The sequence below is a fragment of the Gopherus flavomarginatus genome, chromosome 3 (genome assembly GCF_025201925.1).
Source record: "Gopherus flavomarginatus isolate rGopFla2 chromosome 3, rGopFla2.mat.asm, whole genome shotgun sequence".
In the NCBI taxonomy this organism is placed as follows: Eukaryota; Metazoa; Chordata; order Testudines; family Testudinidae; genus Gopherus; species Gopherus flavomarginatus.
Genome location: NC_066619.1, coordinates 70,333,311 through 70,354,465, shown reverse-complemented (window position 1 = coordinate 70,354,465; position 21,155 = coordinate 70,333,311). Strand labels below are relative to the sequence as shown.

The following is a 21,155-nucleotide window of genomic DNA, read 5'->3' as shown; positions in this document are numbered from 1 at the left end:
GGTGGGGAAATCAGCGCATCTCAGGTGTCTATACACAAATGCAAGAAATATTGGTAACAAACAGGAAGAACTGGAAATATTAGTCCAGAAGCTAATTTCTGGATTTAATTGGCATCACAGAGACTTGCTGGGATAAAACTCATGACTGGAATATTGGTTTACAGGAATATGGCTACTTAAGGAAGGACAGGAAAGAAACAAAGGGAGGAGGTGTAGCATCAAAAAGGTCCAGAAAGAAGTGACAGTCAAACCAGCTGAAAGTCTCTGGGTAAAGATAAAGGGGAGGGGGAGAATAAGGATGATGTCATGGTAGCAGTCTACTATAGACCACCAAATTAGGAAAAGGAGGTGGATGAGGCATTTCTAGACCAAACAACAGAAATATCCACAACACAAGACCTGGTAGTAATGGAGGACTTTAACAGTACCTCATGATTGTCCACACACTCAGATGGACAATATAAAAGGAGGACCAAGCTCCGTGACAGGGAGGGTGAAAACAGGAGAGAATAGGGACCAAACTTTCCCATAATCAGAGCAGAAGGCTACAGGCAGGTGGGACTGTGGATCCTCTCACAGTGTAGGGGAAGTCCCTGCTCAGAAGTTACAAGGCAGAGGGCCCAAGTCAGAACCCACAATTTTTTTGTTTGGGAAGACAATAATCAAAGCCCCAAAGGAAGGTACAGAAACTAAGCTGAGCTTGATTATTTGTTCCTAGCTGGCACTTAGGACCACCAGCCTACACCAACCTAATTTCCTTATTTGATAGCGTTTACTGGTCTAGTGGATGGAGGGAAGCAGTTGACATGATATATCTTGATTTTAGTGAGGCTTTTGACACAGTCCCACATGACATTCACATCTGCAAACTAGGAAAATGTCGTCTAGATGAAATAACTATAAGATGGGGTACCCAACCAGTTGAAAGACCATAATCAAGGAGTAGTTATCAAAGGTTTGCTCTCAAACTGGGAGGGTTTATCTAGTGAGGTTCTACTAGAGGGTGTATCTAGAGGGTTCAGTACTATTCAATATTTTCCTGAACAACTTGGATGACACCAAGGTAGGTGAGGTTGTAAATGTTGTGAAAGACAGGATTAGAATTCAAAGCAACCTTGACCAATTAGAAAAATGGCCTGAAATCAACAAGATGAAATTCATGTGCCATGTATTACACTTATGAAGGAAAAATCAAATGCACAAATACAAAATGAGGAATAACTGGCTAGGTAGTAACACTGGAGAAAGGGATTTGGGGTTAGAATGGATCACAAATTGAATGAGTCAATGATGTGATGCAAAAAAGGCTAGTATTCTGGGGTGTATTAACAGGAGTGTCGCATATAAGAAAGGGGGTAACTGTCCTGTTCTACTTGAGTGCAGTACTGTGTTCAATTTGGGGCACCACACTTTAGGAAAGATGTGGACAAATAGGAGAGAGTCCAGAGGAGAGCAACAAAAATGATATAAGGTTTAGGAAACCTGACCTCTGAAGATAGGTTAAAAAATGGGCCTGTTTAGTTTTGAGAAGATAAGACTGAGGGAAGTCTCAAACAACAGTCTTCAGATATGTTAATGGCTGTTACAAAGAAGACTGTGATCAATTGTTCTCCATGTTCACTGAAGGTAAGGTAAGAAGTACTGGGCTTAATCTGAAGCAAGGGGGATTTAGATTAGATATCACTAACTTTCTAACTATCAAGGTAGCTAATTTCTGGGATAGATTTCCAAGCGTGGTTGTTGAATCCCCATCATTGGAGGTTTTTATGAACAGGCTGGGCAAACACTTAGTAGGGATGGCCTAAATTTACTTGGTCCTGCCTCAGCACAGGGGCTGGACTTGATGACCTCTTGATGTCCCTTCCAGCCCTATATTTCTATGACTATGTAAAGGTGTACATGGGTGGAAAAGAAATCAAACTGGTAAGAAGAGTTCTGCTATTTGGGGAGCGTGATGAGATTTGAAGGTGGTTGCAATATGATATTCATGAGAGAATAGGAAAAGCAGACACCACTTGTTGAAGGACAAACATCTGCTCAAACAGAGCTCTGCACACCATACTGAAGATTAGACAATACCAGTAGTTCTCAACCTGGGGTACACGTATCTCTTTGTATACACAGAAGTCTTCCGTGGGATACATCAGCTCATCCAGATATCTGCCTAGTTTTACAACAGACTACATAAAAAGTGCTAGCAAGTCAGAACAAACTAAAATTTCATATAGACCAGTGGTTCCCAAAGTTGAACAACCTGTGAACGCCTTCAACTAAAAGGTCGTCTCGTGAACCCCCTCCTAAAAATTAATATTTTCAGGGATTTTCTCCTTTACCTGAGTATAAATTATAAAAGCAGTGATCTTGGAAATATAAAATTTGTTTTTATGGCATGCTTATTACACACTTTATTATTAATTATTATTACAGTATTTTTATTGCATTATGAAAACAGCAACACTCTTCCAAGATCTCACTTTTGTAGCTTGTATCACTTTGAATAAGCCTGTTATAAGACAAGGCTCCTATGTTTCATCAAGGAGTATCAGATGTAAAACAGCATGAAGGTACTTAGGAAGCCAACTCAAAGAGTTCCTCCTACACAAGCATTCAAGTCTTGAGCAGTCCATGCAAACATCACACATTACAACAAAGCTTAGCTGCCTATTTAATTTTAAAAACAGCAAAATATCAACCTCCCTTTCCTTTTTCTTATAAGGAGTCTTGAAGTTTAAATCTCCTCAGCGTGATTGATATACTTGCTTTGATCTGCTTAGCTCTTCAAAGTCCAGGGGCTCTGGGCTGCTGGCCCCGTGCTGCCCAGGGTCCCCAGAGACAGCTCTGTCCACCATTAGGGATTTTTTCCCCTCAAGAATCCCTTGTAACGTTTCGAGAACTCCCACGGGTTCATGAAGCCCAGTCTGGGAACCACTGATATAGACAATTACTTGTTTATACGAATCTATATACTATACATTGAAATGTAAGTACAATATTTTTATTCCAATTGATTTATTTTATAATTATATGGTAAAAATAAGAAAGTGAGCCTTTTTCAGTAATAGTGTGCTGTGACACTCTTGTATTTTTATGCCTGATTTTGTAAGCAAGTAGATTTTAAGTGAGGTGAAACTTGGGGGTACTCAAGACAAATCAGACTCCTGAAAGGAGTACTGTAATCTGGAAAGGTTGACAGCCACTGGATTATACCAAGCGACTGTACTGAGCATGCTACTGTACAAAGCAGAGACTTAGCTGATGACAGTGGCTAACAAAAGGAGACTGGAAGTTGCCCATCACAGATGGTGGAGGAAGATACTACACCTTTCATGGAAAGATAAAATAAATACAAGATTAAGGGAGCTGACAGAGAGAGATGCATATATTCTAAAGCCAGAAGGGACCATCATGATCATCTGTATATCACAGGTCATAGAAACTTCCCCCAAAATAATTCCCAGAGCATATTTCAGAAAAACATCCAAGCTTAACTTAAAAATTGATATGTTAGGAAATATCATCCAAGAAAGAAGAATCAGGTAGTTGGAACATGTATGTTGTGTGGAAGATAGGAGACATCGTAAGCAACTGGATATTCAATGGAGGAAAGAGAAAATGAGGAAGACTAAGAAATAACTATCAGAAGCCTGTGACAAAAGCTATTGAATGCATTGGCATTACCTGGGAAGAAATACTACAGATAGTAAGTGCCTAATCAATGGAGGAACTGGATTGCCTGATGGGTCAGTGGCAGAAGAGGAATGAACGTCTAAGGGATCCAGCTACCTTTTCTTCAGGAAGGAAACACATAGTGACCTGTTATTCTGTCACTTCTAGCTTTCTTCAGGGTTTTGTAACTTATGTGTATTGAGGAGAAAGCATAAGTCAAAGAGAAGGAACAGGAGATATCTACTGCAGGGGCTAGCCAGCCTTTGCACTCTGGGAAATGGCTAGAATCCAGGATGATTAGATTCCTTTTTGGCAAATATAAATGTTATATTGAGACCTGCACAATAACAATCCCTGCTAAGATTATAAGTGATGGCGTAGGCATGCTTGACATTCTCAATAGTAGCAAGTCATTATGAATGACAAATATAGCACATGGACTGTAAGTAAAATCTTGAGATTTCACCCAGATTTTTTCAATGTGCATACTTTTCCGTCATCTTCCATCCTGTTAGGACAACCTGAATGATCGTCCAAAAGAATTTTGACAAAATATTTTGTAATTTCGAGGAATTGCGGGGAAGAGGTTTTATAAATCTCATATAGTCAAGAGATTTTCGATATAGCTCAGGCCATTTTTCATATTGAACCATTTTAAACTGTCTCAAACAACATAATTAAAATAGTGAAGTAAATGACAAGCCATGATCATATGGATACTTTCAACAGACAAATCTAGTTTTGGAGACCCCATATCTCAAATAGTCAGAATGAACATCTCAAAACTTTAGGCCCTCGTTTCCCAGATACAGGTTTTTGTGATTTAGCCAGGCCACCTGTAATTCATCTCCACCATTCTGATATATGCATACACATACATTTCTTCATAGGACAATTTCCCCTGAGCAGCTCCACAACACAGATATGCACCCCAACCTCAAAGACAGTTATTTCTGGTTATTGTGATCCATTAAGATTTCTGAGTGGCATACTATTGTGCAAAGGTGACTCAGGCTTCCTTAAGCAATGGCATCGATGAGTGAAGCAAGATACATTGCTTCTGACATAAGAGGTGAACATCCAGGCACCACTAAAATAAATGGGAATTTTGCCATTAACTTCAAAGGTCCAGGATTTTACCCAAGGTTATTCACTCCTTTCTGACTCTTTAAAATATTCTCTGGGGAAGAAACATTACAGCTGACTTGCCATTAAAGTGAGAACCTAAATGAATTACTGTAGCTTTCACACACAATCCCCTCCCACACCCCTCTTCCCCCAACCTAAACACTGGCCTGAGGCACAGAACAGGCAATATTCTGACCTGCACTATGGAAAATTTCAGGTTTACTATCTAGCAATCCATCATGACTAGACATGGATCATTTAACCAGTAGGAAGAGGAGGCACCAGGCTTTCCAATGGCTACATTTGCTTGTAGTTCTGGAGGGCCACAAGTTAATGAACTTTTGAAATTGTGACTTCTTAAAATAGAAAAGGTGATGGAAGTGGAAGTTCTAAAAATGTATTAATTAGATTTTTTCCCTCTCCCTCTGAGGTCTGTATATGTAAACTCTTGGTAAAGTATTCTGACTGTAAGGGGAATTGATATAAAAATAACCCCAATAAATTTTTGGAAAAAGTCTCTAAAATATACCAGAAATAGCTTTTCTGTAAACAATATAGCATATACAGTCCAATACATGATAAGACAAAGATTTTATTAGCATTCATAGAATCATAGGGTTAGAAGGGAGAGCAAAGGTCATCTAGTCTAATCCCCTCCCAAGAGGCATGATTTGTTGCATCTAAACCATCCAAGAGATAGCTATCCAGCCTTCTTTTGAAAACCTCCAGAGAAGGAGATTCCACACTCTCCCACGGTAGTCTGTTCCATTGTTGTGCCGTTCTTACAGTTAGGAAGTTCATTTATTAGCATTCATTCATTTCATGCTACAGTGCCCCCCTGTTCAGGGAAAAAGATGGCAGAACTCTTTGGAAGTAACCTGAGGAACATTGGGGAAAACATCCCAACATACCTCCCACTCTCTCTTTTGGGCAGATTCCCTGTTGGCCACCATCATAATGATGTAACATTTCTTCATAGCATGGCAAAGCTGTTTGAAGTGGATTGAGAGGTGAATTTTGGGCTTGTGCTAAGAGATCCCTAATTGGATGGATTTGCAGAGGGACCCAGTTTTGTTTGAACCAGCTTTACTTTATTTTAGTGGAAATGTTTATGATATATATACACACACAAACACACACATATATATACATACATATATACAGAGAGAGAGAGAGAGAGAGAGAGAGAGAGAGAGAGAGAGAGAGAGAGTGAATGAGTATCTGTTCTCTGTACAGCCAAAGAGTGAGATCCACTAACACTATCTAGGAGCCAGAGTCTGCTCCATGGAACATTTTTAGCAGACGTGAGTAGAGGAATTAGGAACTTTGCTTTTCTAATATGTATTCCATGCACACTGATACAGATCAAGCAGGGCATATTGTGTTTGTGATAGCCACAAACTGTAAGGAAAACAAATGCCATGTTTCAGAGAGTCCTATACACTTTTTGACCATGAAGCATTTATATGAAAATTTACACAGGGAATTTTTGACATAAGTAGCCAGCCCTGGACAATGTTCTCAGAAAAGCTTATCAAGTAATAGTGAAAGGCTGCAAGGGGCAATAAGTCCTTCTCTAGGACCATTTGATGGAAACGATGATGAGTTACCCAAGGCAGATAGCATAAATTTAATTAAAATAAGGAACCAACATGAATGGTTTGGACTGCATCTACACAGCGAAATTTAGAACTTGTAATTCACCACCTGTAATTCTTGGAATTGCAAGAGTGGTAGAGGATATTCAGAGAGCCCAGAAATTATTTACCAGTGTAATCTAAGTCTGCTTAGAGCTACATGAGACAGTGGTAAAAATGCATAAGTCCTGTCTATCCTACAACCTCCATCACTACCACGAGTGCAGCTGCAATGATGGTTCACTACAAGTCCTAAATTTGCCATTGGAAGCGGCTGGAAGTGGGGATCAGAGCCGCCGCTTTGGTTGATTGCTCACTCCGTTGAACAGAAATATGGAAATAATGTACAAAATACAAGTTGAGTTGGCACAGAAGTGAAGAACACCTTGCAGTCTTTGTTGTCCAAGGATTCATCAACACTCATCAGTGGGACACTGTCTTACAGAGGTCCATGAGTATGAAATGAGAGGAGAACTTGACAGAGCTGAAACATCTCTTATTCCAAAGTACAAAGATATCATCATGACCCTTGCTAATTTATATTCACTCTTTCTACAGAAGCAGAAATGTCCTGACAGACCTGGTCACTTGCAGACCTAAAGTTTAATCTATTCTGTATTCACATGTCATCATTTTTATTTCAAGACTTAGTTATCAGTCATGTTTTCTTATCTTGTTTGCTGTTAGTCTTCTATTAACTTTCTTATCTTATCTTTTCTTTCTGTAAGGTATTTGGAGCAGGAACAAGCTGAGCATCAAGCTCTGAGGAAGAAGAGCAAGCGCAGAATAAATGCTAAGCATGAAACAGAGACCAGAGCCATTGTCATGGCAACAAAGATCAGATGTGAATGGTTCAGCTACCACTGTGCCAGTGAGTGGGTGAAAATCCTTACTTCTGGACTCATTGCTGAAATCTTTGGTTAAACATTTCAGCTCTCTAAAATCTGTAACCTTATTCACAGAAATTCCAAATTAAAAGATCTGGAAAAAGAACATTTGGATACAAACTAAGCCAAAAACAGCTTATTATTGTAGAACATGGATTACTATACTGCTATATTATATAGGGCAAAATTCTCAGAGTTGCTGAGCACCTTTCAAGATTTGTCTCTTCTCATTTTATAGGAATTGTTACAGTTTTCCAAACATATAAATAGCTCCTAATAGAATATCCTTAAACATTTTTTTCCCCAAAGTCCAAATACAAACAGAATTTATATAATGAGTACAGCGTGTATGGGGCCTGTACACTACATAGAAAAAAGACATGATCACTGACACATGGGGTAAACAATATAAAAAAAGAATGATTTCTAGAAAGTATTCTATTTACCTTTTTTTTTTGCTGAAAAGGTCATGTGTGTTTGAAACAGCTTCTCAAATAGGATGGATCTACTCTCCCTATACCAGCCAACAAACAGCTTGCCTGCATTCCCAAAGTTCAGTACATTAGCTACTTAAAAAGAAGTACTGGACACACTGATGGAGTCTCAATGAAAGACCTGTGAATCCAGCCCATGCTTTTCCTGGCTAGTGAAAGAATGTCATGAGAAACTGCCACTCGTGGTGGAAATAGACAACTCATTCAGGGAAGTAATCTTTCCCTTCCTCCTTTAAACATGCAGCAGTCCAACCAGCACAGAATAAGCTCACCTTAGATATATCGATTCTAGCCAATTATTGCCCAGTATCAAACCTGCTGTTCCTGAGCAAGCTCAGAGAAACCAAAGACCAACTACAAACACATACAATTGAAGCTAACATTCTACAATAGTGACAATATAGAAAATAAGGAGCTTAACAACAATAATGCCAGACATCCACATTACACCTGAATCTTGGCATAACTTAGGCCTAAGCCTTCAAAACATGTTGAACATCAGATGCTGTTTTTCTCTGTTTCACGCAGAGGAGATGTAGGCTGAATCACTACAACAGCTATCTATCTAAGCTTAACCACAAACTCTTGCTAAATTGTGAAGTAACTTCCTTTTTTACGCTTTTTCTTCTATTTTATACATTTTATGCCTATAAATTTATAACAGATATCATATCAAATAATATAACTTTATCTAGTGTATCCTAAGTTATATGATTTTATTACCAGATAAAATAATTTTTTTAAATGTTAAGATTTAAGAAACAAATATCAGAATATTAAAGCTTCCTAAAGGCATTCTGAACCAGACCCCCTTCAGTCTGAGGTTGTTTCATTGCTTAGGCAATGTGATCACAAGGTATGGCAAATAGTATAGGCCATGCTGTCTATTTTAAATAGAAATGGATCAGGAAGAAATATATGACTGATCCTTAAAGTTATATATACACAAAATATTTTTTTAATTAAAGAAGCTGATACATTAAAATGGTACGCTGAGAAGCCAATGAGAAGGGAAAATCTTTAAGGTGAACCAACCACAATGATGTAAGGTCTAAATGACCATAAGGCCTGATCAACTGTGATTGGCAGTTGCACAGAAAGACTTTAACATATGAAGCAAACCTACTAACTTTATCACTAAGGTGTAGGGAAAGATCAATCACTAGTATAGAGGAGTATACAGTTATTTTGTATTATTTCATTGATTATAATATCCTACTGGTGATATAACAAGCAAAAGGGTTATATAACTTTATATTGCTGCATCATGAACTACTTAAAGCCAGAAACATCAAAGAGTGTCAAGAGAGAGACTTTATTCTAATTTCAAAATGAACTTTCCTGCAGACAGCAGAGTGCTGGATGAAAGAGCATGGAGTCATGCAAAGTTGGCCAAAGGATCACAGTTCAAAGCCCCCCTCTGCCACCCCCCCCCCAAAAAAAACGGTAAGAGATGGGAGTTAGGCCAGCAGGTGTTCAATGTGTGGTCTAACATGTCTTACACAAATAGGTACGACAAGATGTTTTACATGAAGACAACAGAATTTTTCAGACAATACTGCAAGAAACCATAAAGGAGATATCTTGTTTTCTCACTGGATGATAAGAATAGGACCGGCTCTAGCTTTGGCAGTTTCACTATCGGAGATGTTTTTAGTTTTTTTCACTTGGGGTGGCAAAAAACCTAAAGTCGGTTCTGCATAAGAAGAGACATAGCTTGTTGGACATTTCAGATCTTTGCCAGAAACACAGGTCACTCTGATTGTCCCACATCATCTTTGTTAAGCAGAGGAACCAGGTCATACCACCCACGAGAAAACATAGAAAATGCCCCGTGTTGTTCAACACATTACTCATTGAAACTGAAACATCTGGATGAGGGAGCAGGAGAGGACTGATGTGAGCAGGACAGTTATCACCTGGCCAGGGAAAACACCCCCAACCAGGGCCGGCTCCAGGGTTTTTGCTGCCCCAAGCAGCAAAAAGGAAAAAAAAAAAAAAAAGCAATCACGATCTGCAGCTCTACCGCTGCCGCTTTAGTCTTCAGCAGCAATTCAGCGGCTGGTCTTCCGCTCCGAAAGGGAGTAAGGGACCTGTCACTGAATTGCTACCGAAGAGCTGGATGTGCCACCCCTCTCCGTTGGCAACTCCAAGCAGCTGCTTGCAGGGCTAGTGCCTGGAGCCGGCTCTGCCCCCAGCTTGGTAATAACTCAAGTCTTGTCTCTGATAAGCATCCTGTTGACTCTCTTTTACAGTCCTATCTAGGAACACCACTGAGAAATCCAGAAAGCGAATAGGAATACAACTGTCATGGCAGTGAACTCTATCTTGAAAAACCAGTCATTGCAACTGTGAAACTGAACTCTAAAACCAACCTTCATTCCAGTCTGATAAGTGAAAAATGTGTATTGTTTACCCAAGTGACAACATGGTTACATTAAGCTAAATGCTACTACCAAAGTATGTGTATTAGTTAAAATTCTCTAAATGATTAAAATGTATGATGTGTACTTGTCTTTTACTAACAAGTTTAGCCTAGTTGTCTAGAAGTTATGCTTAATCAAGAATTGAGAAAATTGAGGCTGGGGGAACTCATTACACTAGCTAAACTTAGCATTGATTGCAATAGGTAACTGCGCTTCCCTACAGCAAAAGTTAGTTCTGAATACAACTGAGTATTTCAAAGAGTTCAATTCCAAAATCACACAATTTGTGGTCAAGACCTTCTTAGACAAAAGCAGCAGCTTTGGCTTTTAAGCTTTTACCACTATTTGAAACTTTAGTTAAAGTGGCATACGAGCTTACAGCAGTAGTGAAATTCCAAGAAGTTAGAGTAGCTGCAACATAATTACTTAATTATGTTTTGGGTTTAGTGTGTGATAGTCTTGTGTGTGTACAAGTGGCAAAGCTTGGTTACGAGTAACACCTGGTAAGGTAATGTTGAACTGAATTAAATTTTTTTGATAAAAAATTGCTTGTCTAAATTTGTATATCTGCTTTAGAATGGTTTTGGTTGAACTGACATGAGCAGACCCATAATTACATTGGCATATAAACTTGAAGATCAATAACAATCAATATTGAAGGATCCATAGTTCCACCATGATATCAAAATCACCTGCCCAGACTAGTACAGAACTAGGAACTCACCTTTGTAATATGAGTATAAGACGACCTTGAATTGATTGAACAGATTTATTAATCTCTTACAAACTGTAACATCCCATGTTGAATTTAATTTTGATATTGTAAACACTATCATATAACTATCTTTATTTTTCTTTCTGTAATTCTATTTTAATTAAAAGCTATTTTGGCTAATAAACTCAAATTTATAATAATCTGAGTTTCTACTTTAGCTAAAGAACACAAATCTAAAGAACAAAATGCAGTAGGGGTAACTGGTTAACTATTTAACCAATGTGTATTTTATCATGAAGGCACTTCATTTTCAGTTTTTTTGTTTAAATTTCCCAGGAATTTAACAATTTTTATAAAAAATTTGAAAACAGGTGAAAAATATTGCAAAAATTAACTTCAGTTTTCTGAGTAACTATCACTTTCCTTGGTGTGTTTTTTTTTTTTAAACAAAACCAAACCTTCTTTCCTGAAACAGCCAGATACAGGTTTTTGGTTTTGATTCTCATTAGTCCACTAATTGTAATTTGCCTTGAATGCTGGTAATTATTCACACTATCTGTAAAAGCTGGTAATGTGTATATCATAGACATGGGATTGTCTACAATATGGACACCAGCGCTTGAGTCATTCTGGCCTAGCTTTTGGCCCCGCACCATTTTGGAAGAAAGACAGCGGCTTGATAGTCTGGGCTACCCCAGTTACCAAGGCACCATCTCTTCCTGAAGTGAGCCTGGAAGTAGAACAGGTGAAGAAGGCCACATGAGGAGATGACAGCTTCGCCTTCTCCAGCCTCTTCCACTTTTGGGTCTGCTCTGGAAGGCTAGGTGGTGGCTCAGTGACTTGGGCATCCCAGGGTAACCAAGATTTTGTCATGGTTATTTTTAGTAATAGTCACGGACAGGTCGAGGACAAAAGCAAAAATTCATGGAAGCCTGCAACCTGCCTGACGTTTACTAAAAATTATTGGGGGGGGGGGTTTGAGGACTTGAAGGGGAGGCGACTGAAACCAGAACCCTGCTGTGTGTGTGTGTGGGGGGGGATGCCACCACCCACCATCGCTGATACCTCTGGGGCTCTCACTGCACCCCCAGCAGCTCAGAGCTCCAGGGTCCACCAGCTGACAGCTCCAGCTCACTGTCCTGGGGCACGGGGCTGAAGTTTTCACATAAATCTCAAAATCATGGAATCCGTAACCACATCTTATCCTTACTCATGAATCTGAAGCTCTGAAACGTGTGATCATGAAATATTAGTATAACTTTTACTTTTTTGGGTAGCACAAGCTACAGAGGTCATATTCAGTAGGGAAATAGTTGTTTTTTCTATTATACTCATTAACCTCAGTGTTATTAAATAATTCATATGGACAAGGGAAAGTACAATAATTTAAATAATACATTATTGATACACTAATCTAACCTTTTGTATTTCAAACACCAAATCCAATAGTACATGATAAATATTAATTAGTTCATAAAATGTAGATATTAAAGAGAATGATAATTAGACCCATAATCTAAGAATATAATCTGAATAATGTTTAAAGCGTTGCTGTGAAAAGTTCCCCTAAAAAGGAAGAGGAACAGGAAGCAATAAAGCAAACACCTTTACACCTCACGAGTTCCCCAATATGAACTATGTCTAGGGTCCTCTGGTATATTTATGTTTATATATCTTTTCAAGGAGATAAATTTACCATTTATCAAAACTTTGTTATTTGTTTCTTAAATCTGTACAGCCAAATACCATGAGGATAAAGGAATTGTGCCAAATTATATAACAGTTTGATCTATATAATTTCTCTTACCATACGCAGTTTGCTGCCACTCAAAGCCATTCGTCATAAATCAGGGGAATTTGTTTACGCCCCTTTACAAGGCTGCACATTTTAGAGTATGGCAACAGAAATCAAAGCAGTTATCTAAAGAGAGCTATTTCATTGAAAATTACACCAGCAGACCAAGTGTGAAATATACTGGACAGTACTTTCACAGTATCTTTAAAATATGTACACACCTTTCTCACATACATATCTCCAATATGGAGATATGAAGCACCCATATTTGCAGATTTAGATGGATTCTAAAATGTAATATATTGACTTTACTGTCGACCATGATGTTTCAAAAAGGGAAAGAAAGGTTACTCACCTGTAACTCGAATTTTCAGAGTACATTCTCAATGCACTCATCCACTTCAGATGTGTGTTCCCCTTTATTTTGTAGATGGTTGAGTTCTGAAGTTTTTTATTGGCATACCACCTTACTTAACAACGTCCCTACTGGGTCAGACCAAAGGTCCATCTGGCCCAGTATCCTGTCTTCTGACATGACCAGTGCCAGGTGCCCCAGAGGGAATGAACAGAACAGGTAATCATCAAGTGATCCATCCCCTCTCGCTCATTCCCAGCTTCTGGCAAACAGAGGCTAGGGACACCATTCCTGCCCATCCTGGCTAACAGCCATTGATGGACCTATCCTCCATGAATTTATCTAGTTCTTTTTTGAACTCTTATGGTTTTGGCCTTCACAACATCCTCTGGCAAGGAGTTCCACAGGTTGTAAGTTGTATGAAGAAATACTTCCTTTTGTTTTAAACCTGCTGCCTATTAATTTCATTTGGTGACCCCTAGTTCTTGTGTTATGAGAAGTAGTAAACAACACTTCCTTATCTACTTTCTCTACACCAGTCATGATTTTATAGACCTCTATATCACATCACCCCCTAGTCATCTCTTTTCCGAGCAGAAAAGTCCCATTCTTTTCTCTCTCCTCATATGGAAGCTTTTCCACACCCCTAACCATTTTTGTTTCTCTGTACCTTTTCCAATTCCAATATATCTTTTTTTGAGATGGGGTGACCACATCTGCACACAGTATTCAAGATGTGGGCTACCATGGATTTATACAGAGGCAACATAATCTCTTCTGTCCTATTATCTATCCCTTTCTTAATTATTCCCAGCATTCTGTTAGCTTTTTTGACTGTCACTGCACATTGAATGGATGTTTTCAGAGAACTATCCACAATGACTTCAAGATTTCTTTCTTGAGTGGTAACAGCTAATTTAGACCCCATCATTTTATATGTATAATTGGGATTATCCTTTCCAATGTGCATTACTTGGCATTTATCAACATTAAATTTCATCTGCCCTTTTGTTGCCCAGTCACCCAAGTTTTGAGAGATCCTTTTGTAGCTCTTTGCAGTCTGCCTGGGTCTTAACTATCTTGAGTAGTTTTGTATCATCTGCAAATTTTGCCACCTTACTGTTTACCCCTTTTTCCAGGTCATTTATGAATATGTTGAATAGGACTAGTCCCAGAACAGACCCCTGGGGGACATCACTATTTACCTCTCAGAAGTTTGACATGCTGCTGTAAAGAGATCCAACTATCTAATCTGCTGTCCAGTCCTGGAAGATACTAATTTAGAGCTAATGAAACAAATGTCCCCTTGAAGATGCTGCTCCTCCTTATATTGCTCTTCTCTATTACAGTGTCAGGAAAGACCTCTACAATTCTCTTAAAATCATGGTTTTTGAGTTCAGCTTATATCCCTAGCTAAACAGGAGATGCTCTCTCAGACCATGAACTGAATCAAGTAATCCAACTTATCAGGATGGGATTCTAAAAAAACTGACCCACTGCAACCAACTGTTGTGATACACCACTCCCCTCTAGGTGTCTAGGAGATGTGCTCTGAGCACCATAAGCTTGAATGCAAGCACTTGCACACTAGGTTGACCAGGCTCTATACTGGGTGGCTCACCATTAAGAGTCCAGATAACAGAGGATTTACTTTACTAGGGGTCCCAGAAAATAAAAGGTGCAAGCAACCTAGGTATAATTACTTTTATTGCTACAATACTCATCAACTTAAAATTGCTATGTCAGCTCCTGGGGCAGTCCAGTACCTGGGTATAAAGGTAACTGTATTCCGTGGGAATCTTCAGGCTTAGTGCCAGGGATACTTTGTCTTTTCCTCTCACAGAGGAATGAAACATGGCCCGCAGACCTAAGTGGCTAGAGCTCAATTCTTCTGTCCAGTCTTGTTGGGCCCATCTGCATGGTCCTAGTGTCCACAGGTGCAGTTAACACCTTCTGCCACTGTGCTGTTTCCTGTTGCTGTGACTCCTGCCAACAACAGGGTGGTTTACTATTCAGCTCTCAGTTCCCGGTCACAGCTCTAAGGCTGTTGACTGCCCAATCTTCTTTCTGATAGCTAACACCTAGGCTAGAGTTCATGTGCAGCTTCTTGTTCTCTGCCAAGCCTGATCCCTTGTGATCTCTTTCCTATTCTCTCAACATTGTGGAGGTCTCTACTGACCAGGTTTTGAAATAGATAACAGTCCTTTTCCTTCAGTTCACTCTGGATGGTTAGAAAGCATCCAGTAAAGAGCAAGCAAGATCAATATGCTATAATCCTCACCAAAAGAGGAGATTAGTTTAACATGGTTTAGAGATCTGCAGCTTAAAATTGACAAGAAAGGAAGGATGGGTGGAAGTATGATCCCTTTCTTGTTTCATGGTCACCTTGTGTCTCAGCACCAGCACAAGACCAGCCAGATCTCCACTAATCAACAGCAGTGGTCCATGACGACATTTTGGAGACCATTGCTTTAAATTCTACTACTGAATGCTTTGTATGTAAGTGGCATCCATGTGAGCTCCCACATTTCTTTCCTGATGGTGCTGAACAAAAACAAGTAATTCTGAAAGGAGAAAACATTTGCTCCATCACTGGTAAACTATCTGTAACCAATTATGATTCCACAGTAAGGTGATCTTAGAAAAGGTGCTTTGGTACTCCAGAAATGATCAGCATGTGCCCAGTGTAGTGCATGCCGCACACTGCAGCGCACACAGTTAATTTTGTTCTTTATTCTCTAACTTCTGATTTAAAATCCTGGAGCTTGAGATTTTACACTTTTTTATCACCTGGTTAAACATCAGTTAACTTCTTGGCTCTGGCTGAATGTGTCCTCCCATTAAGCCAACTTTCTGCTAATTCTCTCAAATAAACAGCAGCCATTGCTATTGACTATCATTATGCTAAATGAGCTCCTTGGAAGATGTTCTAATAAACCAAGCATCTGTCCCAATTAAAGGCGTCACAAATAAATGGTGTATGCTGTAGTTAGTTTTAAAAAATGCAAGACATTCATAATCATTTTAATGAAAAAATATAATCCAGTTAGTGTATTGTCATTTTGACTGCATTTTCTAACAGTCTGCACTTGTTAATTTACTTAACGAAGTTGTTGAAGTAAATTGGGAGTAGTCTCCACTTAAACACTCTCGAATGCATAAAAACAGAACTGAGCTGAATTCTTCTTTTAAATCTTATTAGAAAACAACTATAAATTATTTTAAAGCCACTCATTCTCTATTACTTGGTACAACATTTTCCTTTTTGATATTACAGAGCATCTCCTTTTGAATTAAATATTCTTCTCATTTCCTTTGGTCAGAAGTCGCATATATTTAGTTTTCTGAAGTTAGTATCTATCCTTTATCTACTTGACCCCAGAGAATAATGAATGAGATCTCCTCCTCAAGGCCCTTCATTTTCAGTTTTTATTTATTTTTACCAATTTTATTCCCAGTTTTCACAAAAGCCATTATGGGGTTGTTTTTAAAAAACAAACAAACTGATTTTCATCATATTTTGGAAGTGCTGGAACTCCCTAAACCCATCTCCCTGCTCCAGGAGACATGGATGCTTGGCAGCCTGGGCCACCCAGGGTACTGAGCCACCATCTCTCCCCTAGAGTGGACCCTGAAGGAGAAGAGGTGAGGGAGATAAGGGCACCATCTCCTCATGCTGCCTCCTCCACTTCCAGGTCTGCCCCAAGAGAGATGAAGACTCTGTAACTAAGTTACTGAAATGCCATTTCTCTTTCCAAAAGAGGGTGTTGGCTCAGAAGTACCAGAAAGACTCGAGTGGGTACGTCTACACTACAGGATAAATTTGAATTAGCTTAAACCGATTTTATAAAACAGATATTATAAAGTCGATTGTGCGCATCCACATTAGGCACATTAATTTGGTGGTGTGCCTCCGTGGTCTGAGGCTAGGGTCGATTTCTGGAGCGGTGCACTCTGGGTAGCTACTGTAAAAGAATGAGGCTAATAATGTCAATTTGCGTCCACACTAACCCTAAATCGATATAGTAATATCGATTTTAGCGTTACTCTCGTTTGGTAGGAGTACAGAAATCGATTTAAAGAGCCCTTCAAATCGATATAAAGAGCAGTGTAGTGCGGACGGGTGCAGCGTTAAATCGATTTAACGCTGTTAAAATCGGTTTAACAGAGTAGTGTGGACCAGGCCTTGGTCTCCAGATTGCTGTCAATCCCATTTCCACCACATACATACTACCAGCTTTACAGATAGCAAGGATAGTTATCAGCATGCAAAGCGAATCTAAGTTAGTGAATTACTTTTCATGTCAAAATGGGTCAAAAACAAAAAGTCATCTGATGTTTGATAACAAAAGGATTTTTTCAAAAGTTAAAAAAAAAAAATCAGGAGAAGAGAGTGATATTTATCCAGAAAACTGTAAAGTCAGTTTTCGCACTGATTTTCAAGCGTTTAATTTTTGTAACAAACACTGATATATTCCTGGGAAATTTTAAACAAAATAAAAACCAAAAATGAAAGGTCCCAGGCATCCTTCACTAGCAATGCATTTCACAACAGAACATCCTTATATCCATGAAATGTTACTGAAGTTTCAGCCTTTTTAAAGCACCTATATTTTCTGTTTTTAATCAACTGTGGTCAAGACATTGATGACACAGACAGCATATCACCATAAGGTTATCTTTTATTAGAGATCTTATATTCCATTTCCCCAAAAAGATATAAAACCTTCCAAGAGAAAATATCAAAAACCTTCCATTTAAATCAGTTTGTTTCAGAGATATAATGAACAAGAAAAATCAAAGACATTTAAGATAAGGGAATGTGAAAAGAAAATCTCAGTACAGGTACAACTCTGGTCTGGAAAATAAGTACAGTGTTTGAAACCATATCTTCAACAGCATTTTATTTAAATCCATATTTGTGGAAAATAAGGATGCTTGGCTCTCTTAACCACCAGTGCAGCTATGAAAATTAGAAAAAATGTAAAAGAACATGATTAATTGGCGTATATAGTGAATGAACAGAAAACCAAAAATGTCACCAAACCTGCAATAATACAACTGAAGTATTGAGTAACCATTCCCAGGAGGCATGGAAGAAAAGCAAGAGCCCAATCTTGAATTGATCACCTAGGCAAAATCTCTGTTTGCTGACTTTGGTGGAAATTTTGATTGGTATTAAGGAGTTCAACATTGGGCCTCAAATTGACTCAAAGTCATAATTTATAACTTAAACAGAATGCATTTCAGTTTTTCCTTCTGATAAAAAAAATAAAATTATTAGAACAAAGCAGAAGTCTGCTGGTTAAGGAGTATTCAGGCATTATGATTGTACAGCTGGTGACAAATGAAAAACTGATACAATACATTGTTTAATTATATTGAAACATATCCTTTGGAAACAAGTCCAACACGCAAGAATACTTTAAAATTTATTGCATCAAAATTTTAAATTTTCTGCTTAACAGAATTTAAGATATTATTTTGAATATCCTCTTTGCACAGAATCTACAGAGTGCTCTGAAGATTTCTCATCTCCATATGCAACAAAAATAGAAAATGTTACCACAATTTTCTGCTGGCAAGCATAAAGATTGTAAATTTTAACTAAAAAGGGAGAAAAATTCATATACTGTAATGAAGAAAACTTACAGTACATGTTTATTGCATGAAAACATCAATTTACTGTTCTATATACTCTCAAATTCAGTTCTTACTTTTCATAAATGGTTAGTGGTCAATATATCTTTGACGTAATTCACACCAGATTCTGCTAAATATTCTACTCTTAAGTACAAAATATTTAGCAGATTGAACTAAATTATGAATTATGCAATCATGACAAAGAGAGATCCAAACCATGACAATACATACAAAAAAATGTAAAAATTTAATTTTATGTTTGAAGTTGGATGTATGGCTACAAGATATAAATTGATATCCACAGCACCAAAATTACCTAATTAAAATAGTACAGCAGTCAATTTTAGAGTTAGACAGTATGTCTTTTCCAGTTAAGAGGATTTATCATCTGTTAATATTAAAGAAAATCACTGATGAATGCATAAATAAAGCCTAAGCAAAATGAAGTCAGAGGTACAAAGATTAAGGAAGATTAGTAAAGGGAAAAATACTCAGATGCAAATTAGTATATTTTAATTGTAAACAGTAGCTGTATTCAGGGAAATAGAATTTTCATACTCACATGGCTTCAGCACTCAATGCAAAATACTTGATATGGTGAAAATGAAGTGAGAGGAGTAAGATGCTATTCCTCAATAAGGTAAACATTGACAACATATGTAAGCATGATTATTAGGTTTGAAGAGCGACATTTTTAAAATATAGGCACGTGATTCTCAATGCACAGTTTACTACAATCTGTGAAATGTAAATACATTGTATGATGGGTTTTGCAAACTATGTCTTATACGCTATCAATTCTCTGCATCAAGTTGCAGTTTCCTTGACAGTGGCTGAATTTGAATATTACAATATTCCTTATTCTTCCAATATTTAGTTTTATGACATTGTTTCAGTACATTCAAATAGTCAAAATGTTCAGAACAACACAGCACAAATTTGGTGCTGGAGGACATAGATCAGAGTGTGGCCAGCATGGTCAAATAGAAGACACACAGTTTAAGTATTATATAAACTACCCTTTTCCCCAAAACAGTGATGTGGACAGTAAAATACTAATGGGACACATTAAAAAATAAGGCACATTTATCTTGATATGGTAATCTTGATATAGAAAACCCATTTCAGAGAACATCAGTATCCAAATGAGTTTTGTAAAAAATCTTATATTCATGATTATTACAGATTTATTTTTTTATTGTATATGATAATGGAATAATTGCACATATCCCAATGTGTCAAATAACAAAATGGGACTTTTATTAAATATTTCTATAGTTTTCCATTGCAGGATTAATTTGAAAATCTCTCTTTTCTTAAGCTATGAAATTCATGAAGTGATGGTAGGGCAAAAAGTGTTAAAATCTACCATCGCTTATGAGACAAAGTCTCCGGTCTTTCACTTTACCACAGAATTCAAATCTCCATCCCATAGAATAAATTGAAATTCAATATGGAATAAACTGAGATTACGGTCACTTACATAAATGGTTTCAAATATTTGGACATTAGCTATTACACAAGAGCTTTTTATTCCATTTAAGTTCCAAGCTTTATTAGTGATTTCAACACTGCAATTTGTATATAAATTAATCACGGCTCAGCAAAAAGAGTCATTTAAGTCCCACTCCCTCTCCCTTCAAAAACAAAAAACCCCAGAAACCATTAATTATCATTTAACCTGAGATTCAATTTATTGTCGAGAGGTTAACATCCTTAGAAATTTCTTCATGTGTTGCGTTAACTTACACTGCTGTTGGTATTTTATGTAAAAACAAAAAAGTTGTTTGCAACATGGCTATTCACTGTGTTGGTCAAAAAAATAATTCTAGAATGCATGTTTTCTCACAGTATCCAGAAGCTGGAATAACAATGTGCTTCTTTATTGCACGCCAAACTTAGAGGAAATATAATTGCAGACTCCTCCTCACTATATGAATATTAAAGCCAGGTTTCATCTCAGTCGAATCCGGAAAGTATTTATCTCCATAGAACTCATATCGATCTCACTAATATTTCTGGCATCTGGAGGCGAATGCATCAAAGATAAAGATGTAGGTATAAGACTTTCAACGATTAGCTTATTAAAGAGTTTGTGCACCTTTATCTGAAAAACACAAAATTAAATAAAGTCAATGATATTTAGAAAATTTAATACAAGTTTGAAAGCCAATTTTAAAGTAACTAAGGGCTTGTCTACCTGACATAGCAATGAGCACTATGGCTGTATAAATTCTAATGCACACTAGAGTATTGCACACTAACTGGCCTGTGTTGACCCTGCTGGTGTGCATTACAAGTTCCCCACTATGCATTAATGTAGTGATGTCTGAAACAGTACTACATGAATGTGCACTAAGGAACTTTTAGTATGCACCATCAAGGTCGACACAGGTCAGTTAGTGTGTG

The 21,155-nt window shown here is 37.8% G+C and overlaps 1 protein-coding gene across 1 annotated transcript in view; it reads right to left on the bottom strand.

Moving 5' to 3' along the window:
- Nucleotides 1-17,767: 17,767 nt before the first annotated feature.
- Nucleotides 17,768-21,155, bottom strand: part of MAN2A1 (mannosidase alpha class 2A member 1) — a 200,208-nt gene continuing 196,820 nt past the window's right edge. The window contains exon 22 of the mRNA XM_050945619.1: nt 17,768-20,853. Within this exon, the coding sequence (XP_050801576.1) occupies nt 20,701-20,853 (153 nt within the window). The 3' untranslated portion in view covers nt 17,768-20,700. The remainder of the gene's footprint in view (nt 20,854-21,155) is intronic.